Source organism: Lepidochelys olivacea (assembly GCF_965140295.1).
Source record: "Lepidochelys olivacea isolate rLepOli2 genome assembly, chromosome: 7".
NCBI lineage: Eukaryota > Metazoa > Chordata > Testudines > Cheloniidae > Lepidochelys > Lepidochelys olivacea.
This window is the reverse complement of record NC_140417.1, coordinates 26,579,550-26,602,393: the sequence shown is the minus strand read 5'-3', so window position 1 is coordinate 26,602,393 and position 22,844 is coordinate 26,579,550. Positions and strand designations below refer to the sequence as shown.

Sequence of the window (22,844 nt, the reverse complement as noted above, 5' to 3'; positions counted from 1 at the left end):
TCAAGCATGGACTTTTTTTTTTAAAGATATGATCTAGTTCAAATACACCTATTGGACTTAAGTCATATGACTTGTGTTATGCAGGATGTCAAACTAGATGACCACAATGGTCCCTTCTGGCCTTAAAATCTATGAATCTCTGAATAAAGCCTTGTCCACACTAACAAAAGTAAACTGACTTTGAATTCAGTTCAACAACACGCTTAAGTGTTTTGCTGACTGAATTTTCAAAACATGGTTTCCACATTCAGTATTAATACTCTGGGAACTGTTTTAGCACATACAATAGTAGCGAACTAGTGACCTAAACTTCAGGTCTAATTTTCAAAAGTGTGTGAATTAGAAACATAAGTCTCAATAGGACTTACCTTTAAAAATCAGGCTGTAAGTGACATAGGCTATTTAGGTGCCTAAACTTGCAGAGAGACCCCTAGTGGGATTTTCAAAAGTGCCTAGATACCTAATTCCCATGTATTTCAATGGGAGTTTTGAACTGTGTTAAGTAGACCTAGGTTAAACCACAGTCAGTGAATAATCCACATTTCACATAGTATAGACAGGGCTCAAAAAGTCTATCTGCTATTTATCTTGTGGAGATCAAGTGCTGACTCCTGTTCATTAAGACCATCGTTTGCATGGCTGTGAGAATGTATAGAAATCTGTAGCACTACATAACAGTAGATCAGGGATTAAATATCTGCTGGGAAAATCATAACTTTTGTGTGTGTGTGTAATTTTTCTTTTAATGTGTGGGGTGATCTTACCCTTATTAGTCATAAGTGTTTAAGAGGGAGCCTTTTGGGGGAGGGGGAGGTTTACAAATACTTTTTTAAAATGAACCTACAAATAATCACTTTAGGGAAGTGGCAAAGCCACTTTTATGGCGATTGTCTAAATGGCAAAACTGTTGAGCTGATGTCTTCTGCTGAGAACTATAAGAACTGTTCTGAACAGCCACAGGCATCATGATCATGCACTTCCTTCCATAGCATTAGATAGTGCAGAGAGGGATGTCTCACAGATAGTTTCAGGAACAACAGGAAACCTAACAATGATCTAAGTCCTTTATTAGATGGTGTGGTGATTTGGGTGAGTTGTCTGTACAATTTATTAAATTGTAAAGTCCATTTGGAATGTAGGGGCTAGTGGTCTTCTCTGTTGTCCCTGAGTCTCCATGTTGGACTGAAATTCCAAGGCTTAGTGACACAGTGCTGACCATAGAGCATTGATAACTTAGGGTGGTCCTCTATTCAAAGACAAAGACAGGAGACTATATTGCTGGCTCCCACCCAAAAGAGCTGGTTTGTCAGGGGAGAGGTTGCCTGGCTATGAAGCCACATGATAGGAGTATGGGATCACCAGTTGAGGCTGATCTGGGGGTCATATGATGGAGGCACTGGAACATTATATAAAGGGCAGAAGCTGATCTATTCAGGGTATTCACCATCTTCAGCTACTCAAGAAGAGAGAAACTGCTGCAGGAGCCTGGTGATGCAAGGGAGAACCCTGCCTACCTGAACTCAGGTGGTCCCCCAGGGAAAGCATGAGTTGGAAGGAGGAGCATTGCATTCAGCAGGTTTGATGTTTTTATATGATCTTTACTCTCTCTGTTTAATCTGATAGTGAAGAGCAATGGTGGTTTAGGTCTTGTGCAAAGTGCCTGTGTGCTATGCGTTGCACCTATCATATGACCCACTGAAGAGGATGTTGTTCATCCTTCAAGTTCGAATCGGACCATGACATCACTGATTGGTTTGGTTTCTGTGAACACGTGAGGCTGATCAGGCCAATTTGAGCTTTGAATTGTCTGTGGCACACTGAACAAGAGATGCCACTATGGCTTACTTCATTACTGGCAGACATGCTACTGTTGCGAGATTTATGCTGCTGGTGCTTCTGCTCTGCCTCAGCAATTCTCCTCTGTTCATAGACTGTAGCTCAAATATGGATGAGGCTTCACAAGGTAGAACAATCATGAGTGAGATCTTCCCAAAAAAACTCTCAGTCAACATTGAAATGCCCCAAGGATAACTTGAGGGTGACTTAAAACATTTCTTCTGGCCTCCCTAAGAGCACCTTTCCCTCCTTTAGCTTGGCATAAAAGATCTTCTTTGGCAGTCACCCATCTGACATTCTGGTGACATGGCATGTCCATCTTATCTGTATTTTCATCAGAGTAGGGATGCTTGGAATGCCTGCCTGTCTGAGAACCTCAGTATCTGGAACCTTGTCTTGCCATCTTATCCTCATTAGTTTCCTCAGACAGCACATGTGAAAGTGATTGAGCTTCATCGCATGATGTCTGTAAACTATCCAGATTTCATAGGCATACATCAGAGTTGACAACACAATGGCTTTGTAGACCTTCAGCTTTGTTGATTAATGCCTCTACGTTCCCACACATTTGCACGTAGTCTGCCAAAGACCACATTCGCTTTGGCAGTCTGACATTGGTTTAATCAATAACGTGAACTGCACATGAGAGTGTACTGCCGAGGCAGGTGAACTTGTCCACTGCATACAGGGTTTGGCCATTCACTGTGACAGTAGGCTCTACATGAGGCTTTCCTGGTGCAGGCTGATATATCACTTCTGTTTTCTTGATGTCAATTGTGAGACCAAAGTTGTCACAAGCTGAAGAGAAATAGTCCATACTTCACTGTGTGTCAGACACAGATTTGGCATTCAGGGAACAGTCATCAGCAAACAGAAGACTGCAAACAGTCACTGCCTGTATCTTTGTCTTCACCTGCAGTCTCCTCACATTGAAAAGCAGTCCAGTATCTGATGCCAATCCTGGTGTCTCAGTCACAAAGGGCATCTGTAAGCATGACAGAGAACATCATACTGAAGAGGGTTGGGACCAATATACAGTCCCGCTTGACTCCACTGGTGACTGGGAATGGTTCAGATAACTCATCTTCCACAACACGAGTGATCATGCCATCATGGAAATGCCGAACCATTGTGATGAATTTCTCCAGGCAACTGAATTCTGCCATCATCTTCCAAAGGCCTTCCTGACTGTATCAAATGCTTTTGTCAGGTCAATGAAATTCATATACAGGTTGCAGTCCTCTCCTTGGACCATTACCTTGTTGCGATGGAGAGTTTTGTGTGTCCCAATGATCCTCAGAACTATGCCAGCTGGAGACTTGTGCTCCTATTAGGGCCACCCTTCGCAAACTGAAGAGGTAAACTATAAGGCTCACACTTTTGGGTGGAGTTCTGGAAGAGGGGGAGTTCAAGGTATGGGGAGAATCTGAGGGATCAACACTAGTTTTAGGGGCTGGGCAGGGGATTGTATAGTTGTGGCTCTCAGGAGGGGGTGCCAGATAGATCTGAACCCCAAGAGTTTGCCCAGAGGCTCTAAGACAGTAGTAATGCCTGGACTCCACTCAGACTCTGTGGTCTTAAAACACCCAGGGATTCAGCAGTTGGATCCCCTCACAGCAGTCTGGCAAGTGGCACACTAAACTGGAACTGTGATAGCTGGCAATCGTAAAATTATCAATAATGATGCAGAAAAAAGCAGAAATGTTCAACGAAAATGTATGTTCTGTATTTAAAAGAAGCTGGATGATGTATTCATATCACTACATGATGATCAAATACTTCCTATTCCAACAGTAACTAAGGAAGATAACCAGAATCTACTAAAATTTTAAAAAAAAAGTGACCTGGATGATTTGCATGCAACAGTTTTAAAAGTTGTGCAAGGAGCTTTTTGGTGCATGTATGTTTATCTTTAATAAATCTTGGAAAAGTGAGAAAGGTCCAAAGAACTAAAATAAAGCCAATATTGTGGCAATACTTAAAAAGGGTAAACAGAATAACATGGATAATTATAGGCCAGTTAGCTTGACATCAGTTCCAGACAAAACAACATAATGGCTCATATGAGACTTAAAGAATAAATGGTTAATGATCTAATCAATGCCAATCAATGTGTCTCCCGGGAAAACAGGTTTTGTTGGATTAATTCACAATCATTTTTTGTCAAGACTAAGTTTGGTAGCTAAAGGTAACTGTTGAGGTAATACTTTTAGAATTCTGTCAAGCACTTGACTTAGTACTGCCTGACATTCTGATTAAAAGTTTAGCACTATGCAAAAATCCATAGGGCACACATCAAATAGATTAAAAACTGGCTAACTGATTGATCCAAAAGACAATTGTTAATGGAGAATCATCAAAAAGTGTGGGGTTTCTTTGCTTAGAGTCTATGCGGATCAGTTCTTGGTTCAATACCATTTCAATATTTTTATAAATTTTTTGTAAAAAAAAGAAATCATTGCTTATAAAGATTGTAGATGTCACCAAGATTTGTGGAAAGGTAAATAGGGATAAGGCAAGGTCACTAAACAGAAAGCCATCAGGATCACTTGGAAAGCTGGGAACAATTAAACATTTATTTCAATACATCCAAGGACAATTGGAGTTAGGCGGCTAAGTGCTTTTGAAAATCCCACTAGACACCTATCTGTATCTTTAGGTGCCTAAATGCCTTTAAAAATGTGGCTGGTAAGCCATATTTAAAGGATGAGGACAGCCTGTAGCCTGGAAAAGCAAGGACTCTGATAAAGTTACAACAGATAATGAATCGAAAATGAGCTCCCACTGTGATGCTGTGGCAAAAGGGGCTAGCACCAATTACTTGCAGTATCCAAATCAAACAGACCAGCATACTGTTTTCATCCCAGGGCAATTCTTCTTTTTTTGTGTACAATTCACCAGAACCAAGCATCCTGTTATTTGCACAGTTCACATCACATTAACCTTATCTCTCTGATCTGGTCTTGCAGTGATTTTTTGTTCTCATGTCTGGTACACCATTAATTCACTTTCCACCCCGTACAAATAGATTTCCAATCAAAGACAGTTAAGCTCCAAACATGAGACATAAACATTATTGGTGCTGTAACTTTCCACACGTATGATGATTCTGATGGACTTCTCTAATTTGAACTGCAGTGTTGCAGTCTTCCAGCTGGACAGTCTACAAAAATAAACAGACAAAACTGAAAAACAAAGGACAAAGCCCATAATTCAAAGCTTTTAGAACTTCTGATCTACTACGTTTTAGAATTTTGTATTATTCATGTTGGACCAGATCTTCAGCTGGTGTAAAACGGCATACTGATTTACATAAGCTGAGAATTGGGTCTATTTTACATGGGAGAAAGACTTAAGTCTTCTGATTCCCAGTTCCCTAGTTAACTCACTTCACCACATTGCCTCCCAGGCAAGTCACTTTAAATTCTTTGAGCATTAGTGTTAAAATTTCTAAAATGGTTTAATGATATTTAAGATAAGCAAAATCCAAAAATAGACACAAGGAGAAGTTATATGCAGCCATATATCATTAGCTAAATATTATTAGCCATTTTACAGATGACAAAACAAGGAAGAAAGGATAAATAACTCATCTGGACTACTGGATTAGATGTGAATTTTGAAGCTGGGGCCCCAGTACTGATGCTAATTTGTTGTGTAATTTTGGCAAGTCAAAAAACATCTGACAGACTCTATTTCCCCATCTGTAAAATAGGGGTGATATTTACTAATTCCATATTTACAGGATGAGAGCAGCCTGTACCTGGAAAAGCAGTGCTATACGACAACATTAAACCCACCCATGCTGCATTTATACCTGCAGCGGTCTCCCTTAAACACTTGCCAATTTATTCAGATGATTAAATAATACTACCTCATTATATGATTAAAATTCTCATTAGACACTAGAACATGATTTAACTTTGCACAAGAGCCCAAACATATTTATTTACAATAGATAACGCTAATTCCATCTCCAGTCACAGGATTTTAATTGCACCTGTAGACTCCAGAAAACCCTCATAACAGAGGGCAGCATTTAATAGTATTCAGACTAGTGTCTAAGACAGGGGTGGCTAACCTGAGCCTAAGAAGGAGCCAGAATTTACCAATGTACATTGCCAAAGAGCCACAGTAATATGTCAGCAGCCCCCCATCAACGCCACGGCCCCACTCCCAGCTCAGGCAGCCCCACCAATCAGCGCCTCCCGCTCTTTCCCCACACCTCCCGATGACTTCTTTTGTGGCATGCAGGAGGCTCTGAGGAGGAGGAGCGAGGGCAAAGCAAGCTCAGGGGAAGGGGCGGAAAGGGATGGAGTGGGGGCAGGGCCTGTGGCAGAGCCAGGGGTTGAGCAGTGAGCACCCCCTGGCACACTGGGAAGTTCGGGGCTGGACCTCCAGCCCCAGAGTCGGTGACTATACAAGAAGTTGCTTATTAACTTTTGAAGAGCTGCATGTGGCTCCGGAGCCACAGGTTGGCCACCCCTGGTGAAAAAGCAGGTCCCACTTACCACTGAGAAGACTCCATACTAATTCAAGTTTATTTAAATATTTACCAGTTGTTCCACATAAAATAAAGCGTGTGCTGAACTTTAAAGCACAAGAATAGTCCCACTGAGTCCAAATACCTGAGTTCAATAGCGCTACTCATGTATTTAAAGTTTATGGGTGAAATTCTGGTCCTACTGAAGTCAATGGGGATTTTTAGGTATTTAGGTATTGTCCAGCCATGCTAGAGGAGGGACAGAAACAATGGGCATGGTTTAATTAAGCCACAACTTTATACCCAAATGTCAGAGAGTACTCAGCAGAGAAAATTGTACAGTGCAGGTAATTCCATAACCATTTATATTACCCAGAGCACTGCTGTCAGCCCTCCCCCTTCCTACACTGGTCCCCAGCCCATTAGCTGCTGGGATCTCGGCACCCACCCCCTCAAATGAGGGCTAATCAGGGCTATAAAGAAGCGGGGGGTTAACTCCCTGCCATACCAATCGTAGGAGCCCTGAACCCCCCATTTTCACTCCTATAAAGAATACCTCCTTTAAATACTTTCCAGATCCATTTTATCTAATCACTGTATCTATTCCCTACAAAGTACCTACACTGGATATCTGCCCCAAGCTTACATAATCAACTGCGACATCATAGCCTAACCCCCGTTTTGTTTTTTGCCCCACCAAGCCCCCAAACTCCTGTGGGAAAGGTCAAAACCTCACGTTGCCTTGATCAATCTGGCAGTGAGGGAAAAATTCCTTCCCAGTTCCCAACCCCAGCCGGACCCTACCTCCGCCCTGCCAGAAAGGAGCAACTAGCTTAATGCCCACAGCGGATCATGACGAAACCTACTCAGACTGGTCCAGGTGAAAACAAAACCAGGTTATGTACTACACTGACTTGGGTACCAATAGTCCCCACCCCTCTTCTGGTCACCTGACCATCCCCACACTGACCTAGCATGGTGCTGCATGTGCCTCCGCTCTGTACCAGGTAACTTTCTGGTTCTCTAATCCTTAAAGGTGGAACACACCTTCTCCAACAACCCACCACTTAATGTGGGATGAAGTCATTTGCAAGTTAAAGGCATAAAACTCCAAATAAAAATAAAGAGCAGATTATTTTAAGGGTTAATTCTGTAATTTTACATAAACTTTCTTTCATTTCTTTCTTTGGTGCTCCACCACTTCAAAAAAGCATCTTTTTATTCTGGACACACTTCACCCCCTCATTGAAAGAGCACCGTATAACACTGCTACATGCTAAACATTACCTTCTCTGACAGAGCTTCTTCTAATGTTGCTAGAGCTGTGTCCGTGTTACTGGAATCCGTCTGCAACGATTTCACTCTGTCTTTTAAATTGGTTAGCTGTTTATCTTTGTCCCTAAGTTGCTCCTGTAGATTTTCGATCTGAAAATAAAAATAGATCACAGTATTAATCAATATTTTCTTATCATTCAAGCAGAGAGTTGGGCCATAATAATCTGCATTACTAAAACAGCTACATGTACATGCACTGTGCTGTATCCCTCAGGATACTGCAGATCTTCTATACCGCACATGATGAACAACAGAGAAACTTCTTCTTTTGCTCAATTCTTTCAGTATTCATGGTTACATATTAGAAAGTTTTGGGGCAGAAGGGGTGGATTTGGAGGGTGTTGCGGAAGAAGAAGGGAAGCCTCAAAACCTATGGATAAGCGTCTTAAACTTCTGAATGTTTATTTGAACCAAACTCTTGGAGGTGCACCCAGCATTCGTTAGCCTTTTGAAGGTGCAACCAGCAGTACTGAATATGTAAACTGCAGCTGGTCAGGGGTAGCTCTAATTTATATGTCTAGATTTTTTTTAATGATACATATTTTGACACGATTCTCTCATTTTTCTGAGTGCTCCATTGTATAACCTGAGCATGGCCCAAAAGGCATAATTCACAGACAACTAGTGGGGCTTGGTCCATCTTAAATTTTTGGTGGAATGCACAATCTGGGCAGCCAGTCTCCACCAGCACTTTTGCTCTTAGCCACGGTTTTGCTAGCATGAATGTATGAACATTAAAAGTTGGACCAACTTTCACTTCTCAAAGGCAAATACATAGTAACACGGCAGGAATGGTCAACTATGATATAAAATGGGGAAAATCTGTTGAGGTATCAGTTTATAATATATGTCAGAATATCCCTATTTCCACACAGTTAGAACTAAACATATCCTCCTTGTGCACTGAAAGCTCCTACTGACTTCAGTGTGAATCATGCTCACAAAGATTTCAGGACTGCAGCTGAAAAAATGTGCCAAATCTGTTGAGCAAAGTCTATACCATAAAATATTTTTGTGGGTAACTGATTTAAAGTAACTGCATGTAAAGCAGGCTCTTAATAGGAAGAACTTGTGATATGGATCAAGTTAAACAAGTATGAAACAGCATATTTGGCAAATAAACCATGTACTGGCAGCAAACCAGGCACTTTTATCCATTATCTATAGCCTGAGAACAAACAAGCTAAACTGCAGATTATAACTCTTGTACATGATTGGTAGCCTGGATCTTCTCCTGGGGACTACATTAGTTACCATTGACTATATGCTTTTATTTCTCTTACTTCATATCATGTGCCTCTTATCTAAAAAAACCCAGCATATGCAAAATATTCCTTTTTTACAAACTTAAAATGTCAAGGAGGAAAAATAATACGACTTAAAAATACATACATTTAAAATATTTCTTTTGCATTACATACTTTTAAGGAACTTTTTTTTTATTATTATTATTATTATTAAAGAATCATGTACAAATTGTATCTCAACAAAAACCCCAAAGAACATGCTAGAACCCACGCAGGATATGATCAAACAATTACAACCCATACTTGATGAGGATCACATCATGGAAGATATCGTTCCTGAACCCTCTCCCCCTTCTGGCCTTCAAACAACCCCCCACAATCTGGGCAAGATCATCAGCAGAAGCAAGCTCCTCACAGGATTAGGACACACCAACTCAAAGCGGCACCAGACCCTACCAGAACAACAGGTACAAAACATACAGATATACCTCCCCTGCTACAATGATCAATACCCCCCCAACACACCTTTCAAGATGCATGGGTCCAACACATGCCTATCACAACATGGTGTGTACCTCATCCAGTGCATCAAATGCCCCTACAACTGCCATGTGGGTGAAACCAGACAATCATTACACTCTCAGATGAACTCACACAGAAAAATGATAAAAGACAAAAAACACCCTATCACTCACAGGTGAACACTTTTCACAAAGTGATCACTCCGTATCTGAACGCTCAGTCCTCGTCCTCAAAGGAAACGTGCACAACACCTTCAAAAGACAAGCCTAGGAACTTAAATTCATAACTCCGCTAGACACTAAAAACCATGGACTTATCAGAGACACTGGTTTTATATTACCTCACCCACCTTCTCTCTCATATTATGTGACCAACAGTGGCTCATAGCCTGGCTGCAACAACACTGCAAACAACATAAAATTTCTTAAGAGTAAGAAGGCAAACATGAGCAAAGCTTAAAAATATACAAGAGGGAAAACAGACCAAATCAGAGCTGATAATATGGCTATAACTACAACGTATATAAAGTGTGACAGGGTCAGGACAGATGGCTACAAAAGAGTGGTCGAAAGTAGATACATTAGTTCCAGGTTAAGCAGGTCCCTTTTCCCTGGGTAAAATAACAGGGACTATTCCAGAACACTCAGGAACTTTCTAGAACTAATTAAGGCTGGCAGGCTAATTAGGACACCTATAGCCAATTGGGAAGCTGCTCAAATTAATTAAGGCTAATCAGGATACCTGGTTTTAAAAGGCTCTGACTCCAGTTAGTGAGGTGTGCGTAAGGAGCTGGGAGCGAGAGGACATGCTGCTGGAGGATTGAGGAGTACAAGTGTTAACAGACATCAGGAGAAACGTCCTATGGTGAAGAAAAAGAAGGTGTTGGGGGGAGGCCATGGAGAAGTAGCCCAGGGAATTGTAGCTGTTGCACAGCTGTTTCTGGAGGCCCTCTACACAGCTGCAGCCCATAGGGCCATGGGCTGGAACCCAGGATAGAGAGCAGGCCCGGGTTCCCCCCAAACCTCCCAACTCCTGATCCAACACAGGAGGTTCCACCAGAGGGGAAGGTCTCTAGGCTGTTCCCCAACCCACATGGTGGATCAGCAGAAACTGTGGGGATTGTTCTTACTCTTTTTTCCCCCATGCTGGCCACTGATGAGGTTATCTGAGTGAACGGCAGATTTGAGCCACGAAAGTGGCCAAACTGAGGGCTACTGTGAATCTCTGAGGCAAGCAAAATCCGCCAATAAGCGCAGGACCCACCAAGGTAGAGAAGGAACTTTATCACAAAAGCCATATTTATGTAAGCTTACAACTTTCAATATTCTCAAATCAAAAGAAAACAGTCTAGAAAATCAGTGCCACTTCCATCACTTCAGCTTTCCCCTATACTCCTTATGTTGTTCCTCCCTCATTATGGTACTTCATTTTGATTTATCTTATTGAATGCTTTAGGGGTGTTAGAATCGGGAATCCAGTGTTCTATTCCCAGCTCTGCAAATGACCATCTCTAAGACCTTAGCAAATTGCTTAAGCTGTCTACTATGTAAATGGGCATAAAAAGAGTATAACCTTATCTTTCTGAAGTTTTCCAAGTGATATGACATCTTCAAAAAAGCATGCCTTTGGATAAGTGTGATATAAATGCCACCCCGAATGGTCAGAAAATGTCATCACAGAGTAAGACAACTTTCATTAATCATTCTTGAAGCTGATTTTCTTCTATTACATGGAGTTTAGTTAAATATTTTTAAAAGTTGATTTATTACCTAAGGGTGCTCAATTCCAATGGACAATGTACAGTAAGAACCTATTCCATATGAATACCTATATACACACACGAATGCAGAACTATCATAGCAGTTTTAGTTTTCTGGCTGTTGTCCACTTCATATCTTCAGAGGTGGATTAGAATAAAGAGAATGATATACCCACATGTATCAAAAATAGATCAATGGAGCTACCATACGCAATGTTCCCGTTTGTGCAACTGATCCTGCAACAACAGAGCCTTTGGTCAGGTTGCTCTACTATCATGTTATTTCTGTTGACAGTAGTCCCTCAAGTACAGATCCACAAGTGAAAATAAACACAATTTATGGCAAAAATCACTTAAATTAAGAACGTTACACCTGGCCATTATTCATCTAAGCAGCAGCCCTCGGATAGTATCAGATATTATATTCACTAAAGCTTAATGAAGGAACTGTCAAGGATGTTATCCTCTTCCTCTCCCGGATGAAGCACAGAAGTATTTGGCTGGAGGAGGGTTAAACATACAGTAGTGTTAAAGGCTCAACAACTATGTTTTTATACTCAGAGATACTGTAGCTTGGGCTTACAAGATATATGAAGACAGACTCACTGGTTGAATCACTTTGATTTTCCTCTACTTAAAAATAAACATTTTAGCTACTATGCTCACTTTCACACAAACGTGTCTCCAAGAATTTTATCATATATATTTTTAGGCAGTTTTATAAAACCCTTATTCTTCCTTAATATATTATAGATGTGAATGGCCAAGCAACTGCCACAGACTTCCTGTCATTGACTTACTACTGTGCATATATAAAACCTGAAGTTGGAAGATTATTTCATAGCTGTTGAAAATCTTTACAACTAAAGCCTTATATGGTAGAAGCCAACCACATAATGCTGAATAAATAGACATCTTTAGCATTGTGGTTGGTTTATATGAGTCTTCTAAGAGTCCCATTTGAATATTGATGCAGGATAAAAATAGACCACTCTTTTCAATAGTGTTTTGTTCCTGCCTTTTATGGCTGATGTAGGTTATATAAAATCCCATAATATATTAATGCATAGTAATAGTAAAGGAAGATAAATAATGGGAAAACTGCATTGAGAGGTTGTCAATTTATAATAGAACAAGCTGTCATGACATTTTATAAAACAAATTCTGAGACGCTTAAACAAACATTAGTTTGAAGCAATAATGTATTGATTAAATTATCTATATTCTGTCATTTTTAATAGGAAGCAGTTTTTTAAACTTCCCGTATGACATTTACATAGGTCCTGGCAACCTGGCAAAAAAACAACAACAACGCTGAATATGATGGAAACTGCAACCTTAACGGTTCAGTGGGGCCTTTATTGAGGAAATGCTTTTCTCAAATCACTGCACATCAACCTCATGGGTGATCAACATGTTCCACATTAATCACAAAGGTTCAGTGTACAGATTAATCCAGCTGCTCCAATGTTATCTCTCATTAGTTTAACATTAATCTGGAAAAACTGTATAAATAATGTGTTCAAAATCCAATTGCAGTGAAAGTCATTAAATGGATCAGTGCTCCAGTCTCTATATGAAAAATATTACCTCTGCAGAGCTTGACATGTGACCTCATACAGGCAAAAACTCCCATTCATTTCACTAAGTCTTCCTACTTAAGGTCTTCAGATTAAAGCTCCAATTCAGGAAAGCATCCCCGGTCAGGACAGCAGTTAAGAACATGTTTAAAATTAAGGAAGCACCTAATCACTGTTTTGAATCAGGGCCTGAATCTTTACTTTGATAGACTCCAGCAGAGCACACATTAGACCAGATGCTGCATGTGCTGAAATCAATAGAAAATTTGCCATTGACTTCATATAATAATGCAATACTTTGCACATGCAAAGCAACTTTCATCCAAAAGAGCTCAAAGACTTCAGCTGAACCAGAATCAGACCCACTACTACTGTTATAGCTGAACTAGATTATTTAGAGGATACTAGAGTATTTATTACAAACCTAAAGCCAAATTCTCTGCTCATTTAACCCCACTGAATTCAGCAGAGTTATGCCAGCAGAAATTTGGCCCCTAATAAGCAAGAATGTATAACCACTGCAAAACGGGGATGCACATTGGCATGAAAAAACATCTTAAAATGTGTGAGGTTAATTGAAGATATTTTTGACAACTTATAATTAGCAGTTAGGGCTTGCGTGTAACACACACACACACACACAGAAAGAGAGCGCGAGTCTGTGCGCACATGCTAGTGGTAATTTCTTTATCGAAATGTGTTGCAATCTGAAGAGTGGCTAGGTCGATATGTCAGATAGTACTATGCCAATACTGTATCCTAATTTAAACTTCTTATAGTACAGTGATGTGAGTATGACATTATTACTATGGGTAAGAAATCCCTACTTGCTCTGTGACACAGTAAAATACTAGCTTTAAAAAAAAGACACACCAAGTATACTCCATACATTTTCATCATTGCTATCAGCGATATTGGTGACGCTATTTTAATTTTGACATTTAAATATATAAATATGCATCATAGCAACTGGACAAATTCTGTCCATGTCTGGAATTTGGCTCTGTATAAAGAGTTAAAGCTCAAGAGACACTACATGCTCCATCTCTCTGAGTATTACTGGATATCTGTCTTCTTCGAGGAAACAGAAAGGGAGTGGGGGTGGACAAGACGCTGGAAAGATATTATGTAGATTTCTATTTCATACATAGTAATATTTTTGTTCATGCATATATTTTTGTTCAGACATAGATATAGGAGATAAAAGTTCCAAACTCATTAACACCTATTTTATGGCATTTGTAACAGTCACATCCAAAATTACACTAACTGGTACTTCGAGATTTGCACACCATGTTTCTTTACTTTTATCCAAGTATTAATGATTCTAACAACTACTTCATGACCCCCTGTGGAATATTTAAGCCACTGCATGTTTCAGCTTCATCAAAATATATTTTCAAATAGAGGGGGGAAATACCAGGAGAGTGTTTCCAAAAACATGTAATCAATATTCAAAGTTGGGATCTGCTCTTCTATTATTATCAGCTTGACCTACCCATGTAGGCACCCCAAATTAAAGTACTTATTTCCTATGTGCAGTGCTTATCTGAATTCCAAAGTATTTTATACGATTTCCTTCCCCTTCAAACTAATTTTAAAATATGATCCAAGCCTTAACCAAGAAAACATGTTCTAAAATATTACAGCATTTAACAAAATTCTTCCCTCAGAGGTAAAGAGAACAGGCAGCAAATTAAAAACATCCACATTGAATTACAACGGTTTTAATGACAGGTTTCAGAGTAGCAGCCGTGTTAGTCTGTATCCGCAAAAAGAAAAGGAGTACTTGTGGCACCTTAGAGACTAACAAATTTATTTGAGCATAAGCTTTCATGAGCTACAGCTCACTTCATCGGATGCATTCCTGTTTTAATGTAGATCATTCAGTTCATGGCCCACAGATAAAGCAATACACAAATAGCCTCTTTCGTCTCCTACTTACACTGGTACAAATCTGGAGTAGCTCCAAGAAGTTATTTAAATTATACTGGTCTAAAGTGAAAGGAAAAAGTCTTTTTTTTTTAAAAGAGAGGTTGGACAGGAGCTTAATAATCATCTTCTAGCACAGAAAAGATCTCATGGTTAGCTAAACTTGGACCGATCTCTCAATAGGGGTAGGGAGCACAATGGGATTTTGTATTCTTAAACACTAAAATCTTGTAACACATCAAATTAACTGGCTCTTCGTGGGCTTTTTAAACTGAGAATGATATAGTTTATGACAGGTTATTGGTCTCTCTCTAACATACATGTAGGTATGTACATGCATATATATACACACACACAGATACATATACACACATATACATACACAGACCCCTACTATCTGAGAAGATAGATTAGACAGAAGCAGCCAGTTTAGCCCATTAGAGATGTTAATTTTATTTCTCACATGCATGCCTCTGGCAAGGTGGGACATGCATTACCATCAGGTTGTCAACATGTAATCCCCATCTACCTTTGCTGCCCTGACATTGCGCCACTATCTTTAAAAAAATAAATTCATCTAATCTTTCAGTATTTTAATAAATGTGTATATTCTCATCATTTAAATTTGACACTACTGATACATTTTTTTTAAAATACATTACACTTTCTGATAATAGTCTGGTCTATTAGGCATCCTGTCCATAAACTGCAAGTGCTAATCCTGTCACTTTTGGGGGACTGTCTCAGGAACACTCCTTGAATACTCAACGGATTAAATTAAATCTCACCTGCTGACATTATTTGTAATTCTACAGAAAGCTACATTCTCAAAAAAAAATTTCATTATCCAAGTTAAAGCTAAGATACTGTACTCTGTAATTTGCAAGAAAATAATATAATCAAAGACAATTTACAAAATAGTGTCTTTAACGATCTATAATAAGGTGTAACAGAATTTTTCAGAGAAAATTTCCTATGGCCTTTTTATGAAACCTTAAACATTTGCTAATACAATTAATTTAGCTCAACATACTTTCTACTCTGCTTTGGATTTATATGGGTTTTAATTGACTTAAACAACAAATATTTTGTAATACTGGCTCTTTGAGTCCTAAAACTAATTTTGTTTGACTCCTCTTAGTTTCTCTAGACCTAAATCATTTTCTGAAATTCGTTTCACATTACAGAAGGAATCAACATATTCCAGTAAAGTGATTCAAAAAAGATAAGATTAGTTTCATTTACATCGAAAAGGAAAACCCAGGAAAAACAGAATTTGTGATTATAAATTTTTTTCATTCTTTATTTAGTAAAAAAACTTATGTATTTAAAGAAACCAAATTCCAAACAATATTTTGAAAATTATTATAACATTCTAATGAAAAAGTTAACAGAATCTGAGAAAGATTGAATAGAAAAAACATTTATGCAATGGAAAAGACAGAATTTCAAGCTCCCCTTTTCCCTCCCCAGATATGTTTTTTTCTTCAGAAACTGTTTTCGTGGTTGGATTTTAAGACTAAGAATTTTGAACCCTAGCATCCATTCTCACATGTTAGTCCCCTCCCAGAGGCACACAAACATAATGAATGATACAAAAATGAACTACTCAACTGAAAAAAGACAATATTAAGGGTAGCTCAAATGCAAATAACCATACCTGGTTATTTAAACACAATTTACTTTATATTGGTTAGTGTGACTCATGGTAAATGTTCTGACTCACACTGCAAATGGTCCATTTCAGACACATCTCAACATACTTCAGAATCTGGTATCACTAAAGAAATAACTCTGGTAAGGACCTAATACAATAGAAAAATAAAAAAATAGAGAGTTGTACAAAGGACTGTGCACTTTACTAAATTTTTAAGCCGCTGTGATAATACATTCTTAGTTAAAATCAGTTAGAACAAAACCAATTTTTTTAAAGATGCAGATTAAACTTTTTTGCCTACTGTAACATACTCGGGCAAAAAAATACAGCTACATGATAGGCAGATAGCACAGGGAATAGTTTTTGGAAAGAAGCATTGATTTGTATCCAGAAACATTTCACAGAGTGAAGTGTGGTCATCAAGTGTCAAGGCAGATGAAAAGTAATTTTTAATATTACTTTAACAGACTTTACGGTAACTACGTAAGGTCCTGATCCAGTAAGAATATACACAATCTGCCTCCACAGCCCTACATCAGCTTCCATGGCATGGAAGCTGCACTCTTATTTTATTAATCAGGGTTTTGAGTAACAAAATGTTTTCACTGTGCACTTCTTTTGCTTCGATAGTTTGACATTTCAGAACACTGTAATGATCAAGCCAGAGAATAGTCCTTGTAAGTGCTTGCAGATTTAGCACATGAACAGTGAACTTTTGTTCTTCTTTGAGGGGAAAAAAATTATACAACCTACACTTATATAAATTCAAAAAAATCAAAATATATGGTTATAAGACATTTAGATATAAAAATTACAATAAATATGAATTAGAAAAATATGTTAAAATACACAGCATTTTTTGGAAAAATGCAAGATTTTGTTTATGAAGTAGAGTTAAAGGAGGAGGATTTGCTGCTTCCAATTACATATATGATGGTAATTTATTTGTTATTACTATTCTCTTGTCTTTATCAGGGTAGTGAGGAAATGGTCTATAAATCTTTTCGAAGTATGTTAGATTTTCTTCATTTTTGTATGTCGTTTCAATACTTATCACAGTTCTGAATCATTCACCACACTCCTAGTGAAAAAGTGTTTCCTAATATCCAACAGGTTTCAGAGTAACAGTCGTGTTAGTCTGTATTCGCAAAAAGAAAAGGAGTACTTGTGGCACCTTAGAGACTAACCAATTTATTTGAGCATAAGCTTTCGTGAGCTACAGCTCACTTCTTCGCATGCATACTGTGGAAAATACAGAAAACCTGGATTTGTGCTGGAAATGGCCCACCTTAATTATTATACACATTGTAAGGAGAGTGATCACTTTACATAAGCTATTACCAGCAGGACAGTGGGGTGGGGGGAGAGAAAACCTTTTGTAGTGATAAACACCCATTTTTTCATGATTTGTGTGTATAAAAACAAACATCTTCTGTATTTTCCACAGTATGCATCCGATGAAGTGAGCTGTAGCTCACGAAAGCTCATGCTCAAATAAATTGGTTAGTCTCTAAGGTGCCACAAGTCCTCCTTTTCTTTTTGCTAATATCCAACCTAAACCTCCCCCACTGCAACTTGAGACCATTACTCCTCCTTCTGTCATCTGCTACCACTGAGAACAGTCTAGATCCATCCTCTTTGGAACCACCTCTCAGGTAGTTGAAACCAGCTATCAAATCCCCCCTCATTCTTCTCTTCTGCAGACTAAACAATCCCAGTTCCCTCAGCCTCTCCTCATAACTCATGTGTTCCAGTCCCCTAATCATTTTTGTTGCCCTCCGCTGGACTCTTTCCAATTTTTCCACATCCTTCTTGTAGTGTGGGGCCCAAAACTGGACACAGTACTCCAGATGAGGCCTCACCAATGTCGAATAGAGGGGGACAATCACGTCCCTCGATCTGCTGCAATGCCCCTACTCATACATTCCAAAATGTCATTGGCCTTCTTGGCAACAAGGGCACACTGTTGACTCATATCCAGCTTCTCGTCCACTGTAACCCCTAGGTCCTTTTCTGCAGAACTGCTGCCTAGCCATTCGGTCCCTAGTCTGTAGTGGTGCATGGGATTCTTCCGTCCTAAGTGCAGGACTCTGCACTTGTCCTTGTTGAACCTCATCAGATTCCTTTTGGCCCAATCCTCTAATTTGTCTAGGTCCCTCTGTATCCTATCCCTATCCTCCACCATATCTACCACTCCTCCCAGTTCACTGTCCTCTGCAAACTTGCTGAGGGTGCAATCCACACCATCCTCCAGATCATTAATGAAGATATTGAACAAAACCGGCCAGAAGACCGACCCTTGGGGCACTCCACTTGATACCGGCTGCCAACTAGACATGGAGCCATTGATCACTACCCGCTGAACCTGATGATCTAGCCAACTTTCTATCCACCTTATTGTCCATTCATCCAGCCATACTTCTTTAACTTACTTGCAAGAATACTGTGGGAGACTGTGTCAAAAGCTTTGCTAAAGTCAAGGAACAACAAGTCCACTGCTTTCCCCTCATCCACAGAGCCAGTTATCTCGTCATAGAAGGCAATTAGATGAATCACTTGCCCTTGGTGAACCCATGCTGACTGTTCCTGATCACTTTCCTCTCCTCTAAGTGCTTCAGAATTGATTCCTTGAGGACCTGCTCCATGATTTTTCCAGGAACTGAGGTGAGGCTGACAGGATCCTCCCTCTTCCCTTTTTTTAAAGATGGGCACTACATTAGCCTTTTTCCAGTCGTCTGGGCCCTCCCCTGATAGCCATGAGTTTTCAAAAATAATGTGTTTGTGCAGTGTTTAAGCACTACAACATTTTAGAGTTGGAACAGCAGCATTTGTGACATGACATATGTTTTCACTTCATTAGAAAGTATCATAATCTGGCTTTCCATCTTTGCTTACTCTTGTCTACAACAGTACCTTAAAACAATTTAGAATAAAGCTGGATTCAAATTTTTAATGTGAACTGTGTTAACCATAAGAACGGCCATACTGGATCAAACCAAAGGTCCATTTATCCCAATATCCTGTCTTCCGACAGCGGCCAATGCCAGGTGCTTCAGAGGGAATGAACAGAACAAGTAATCATCAAGTGATCCATCCTCTGTTGCCCATTCCACCGTTAGGCAAACAGAGGCTAGGGACTCCATCCCTGCCAGTCCTTGCTAATAGCCATGGGTGGACCTATCCTCCATGAATTTATCTAGTTCTTTTTTGAACCCTGTTATATAAAATATATGCCATACAGTGATGCTACCAAGTTACTTATTTAGGACATAGCCTTCCCTTGATAAATGTGTGCAACTCATATTAACATTAACAAGAGTTAGAATGCACACAGAGCTCAAGAGGAGACTATACCCCCCCACGCACATGCATGTGTGCATTTACCCTTGTATGATGTACTTACATTTTGAATTAAGTTGCACACTTTTATAAATGCACTGAGTGTACAGTATAATATACTTTTAAAAAATCAAATTCTTATTATTCTCAGTTATTTTAGGCCAAATTTTTAAGAGGAACTCTTCAAGCCGGGACACAATTAAGAAACACCATACTCAGTCTTCTCTGTTGGGCTTAAATATATATTTATTTAACTCTGCACCAACACATTCACAACTGTGAAGTGTGAACTGATCAAGTACAATCTAAAATAAAACCTAAAAAGCATTTTTAAAAAGTCATCCTGACATAGAGGTATGCTTGATTGCTATGTTTGTTGTTCACAAAATATTCTCCTTCCCCACATCACTGTATGTTACATAGGGAAACAACTCTATAGCAGCAAAAGAGAATAATTCAGACTCTACCAATAAACTGCCAACCGTACATGGCAAATGCATGAATAACTATCGACAATCCATGGAGAAGAAAAACAACAGTAGTGGCAAAAGTAGGACCAGGGCAACAGATCATCCCATAAATGAACTGCAGGTCTGCCTAAAAGCTCCACCAATTCAGCTGATACCAAATCCACTATAAGTATATACACAAAAACCTGATCCAAGGCTTAATGAAGTCAGTGGGGCATCTAGCAAGAGGGGTGGGGGAGAGAGAAATAGCACCAGAGCACTCCTTTGCTTGTAGACTTATGGTTCCATTTTGAGTTATTGCCAAGGGGATGGGTCTGAACTCATCAGCCACCTCTAGGTAAGTGACTTGCATATTTTTTCTTCTGAACTTAAAGATTTATGGTAAGATTTTTCGAAGTTGCTACAAGGATCTGGACACCTATTTGCTCTGGTGGCATAATAAATCCTAGCCTTCTGAAGCAGATATTGGTTGTTCCAGAATATACACAAACCTTCCGTTTTAAATTCCAAAAACAGCAACACGATATTTCTGAAAGAGTATTTAATTTAGAAGTATGTCGTAAACAGAACTTCTTGCCACCAGATTAAGATTGTCAGCACTTCTGTTATACACATCTATTTTCCTTAGGGAACACTGGCAGGGTACTGTCTGAGAGGTGTCCTGGATTTTGGAACTGCTCCCCACTATGTTTGCCAGAGCCCAGATTTGCAAAACCCATTTGAATGTTAAGGTTGTTGAAGAATGTATGAGCTAAGGTAGATATATTTAAGGGTAGACCTCTGTTTATGTTTATACTGTGATATTTAAGTTATGGGATAGGAGCCCAGAGCACTGGATGGACACCTGTACTTATATTTCTAAAAACACCCTGAATAAATAGAGAAATAAAATAAATGGAACAACTTGGCTGTAAAAATCAGTTCCAGGCTGAATCTTGTCATATACTATTGTTTTCTACAATTAGAAAAAAATTCTAAGTGACTGGAGTGTCAGAAAATAAAGTTTGGACAGAGATATCAAACACATTTTAGTAATCTGGCAACTCAAAATTAGTTTTGTTTTCCGAATTTAAATTCACCATCACAGTCCCAAACGCTGCTTTGATATTTTAGAGAAAAAATATAAGAAGACCAACATAGAGAAACTTATATTTTAGGAGAAGTACGATGCTGGCATTTAGCAAGTTTATAAGTGTACTGTTAGCTCAATAAAACCACTATAATATTTAACGTAAAAAAATAGTCTCAGAGAACTAGATAATACAGGAATGCACACCACCTTCAGATTTGTGGGATGATGGGAGGGAAGATATAAAGATAAACTCTGGGGAAATTTCTCTCACACTCACTCCATTGGTGTAACAAGATAAAGAGAAATAGGACTTCTTTCTTGTCACTAGTCTGGGATTTCCAATGCCTGGAGTCCATTTTCTATGGGAACATTACAAAGAGACTTTCAGCTCCTGAATCACACTCAGCTATCACAAAAGCCTATCAAGGTTCATTGGCCGAAACTGCAGAACTCAAACTTTCTGCTAAATAGACCTAACAGTTATCTCTATTAAACTTGATTTTGCCATGGATAACTTAACCATTTGTTTAAGTTTGTCTGCTCTGTAGTAGGAAACAGCTAACTTAGGAATTCAGAAATATTTTGATGCCCATGTTATATTTGGCTAGAAAAAGACAGCTGTGAAATTCTGTAGTAACATGGATTTACTGTATCTTTAACTTTCTTATTTCACAGTCCACTCAATTTTAACCAACCAGCCCAGAACAGCTCTAAAGCTACTACCAAAGAATAGAAAGGATATGCTCAATGGAAGGAACTTGGTAAAACAAATAAAACCAGTGATTTTGACTTGAATAATCTGGAAAGGCCAGAGATTGGGTAAATAATATTTCATAGAAGAAATTAAAACGATCATTAATACTAATCTGTTCAATAAATAAGTTTTAGTAAACTAGACTTAGGAAGAATAGTCTAGTGCTTAAATACACAAGATGAGGAATCAAGAGATCTGGGTTTATTCAAACATTAGCAACAGACTTCATGTGTGATTAAGCACAAGACGCTCTTTGTGCCTCATTTTACCAATCTGTAAAATAGGAATAACATCCATCAATACTAGTAAAAAGCTTAAACTACTCAAAAGAAAAACTCTACAGATATGTAAAGTGTTATTCTATTATAAAAACAGAAATACAGTTTGGTTGTAAATTAACTGGGGGAATATTTCCCTTGGTTACAAAATACGTACAGAAAAGAATTAACAGCTCTACAAATAGTCACTAAAAGATAAAAACATATACAACTATGCTGGGAACATGCACTTGTACACATACGATACAAGGGGTCTTTAACATACAAAAAATGTACAGAAAGTTTTTTCTGATTACTTTGTAATAAAAATACCTCCAATTTGCTAATAACTCCTGTATACTTAGACACTGCAATAGTATCATGCCTAAAAGGTATGATTTGGTCACGGCGGTCATGGATTCCGTGACTTTAACCCTTGGCTTCAGCTTCAGCCCCCCCATGGCAGGGCTCGGGATTCGGCTTCAGCCCTGCCTTGACCATATCATGATTTTGTACATTTTTACCATGACTGCTCCATGAATTTTGCCTAGTTTTACCATAATGAAACCATATCCATAATCATGCCCTATCGATGAATGAG

General features: G+C 38.9%; 1 protein-coding gene across 1 annotated transcript in view; it reads right to left on the bottom strand.

Annotated features, from left to right (window-relative positions):
* ERC2 (ELKS/RAB6-interacting/CAST family member 2) overlaps nucleotides 1–22,844 on the bottom strand; it is a 754,764-nt gene that overhangs the window by 382,791 nt on the left and 349,129 nt on the right. Inside the window, exon 9 of the mRNA XM_084633053.1 lies at nucleotides 7,607–7,744. Within this exon, the coding sequence (XP_084489179.1) occupies nucleotides 7,607–7,744 (138 nt within the window). The remainder of the gene's footprint in view (nucleotides 1–7,606; nucleotides 7,745–22,844) is intronic.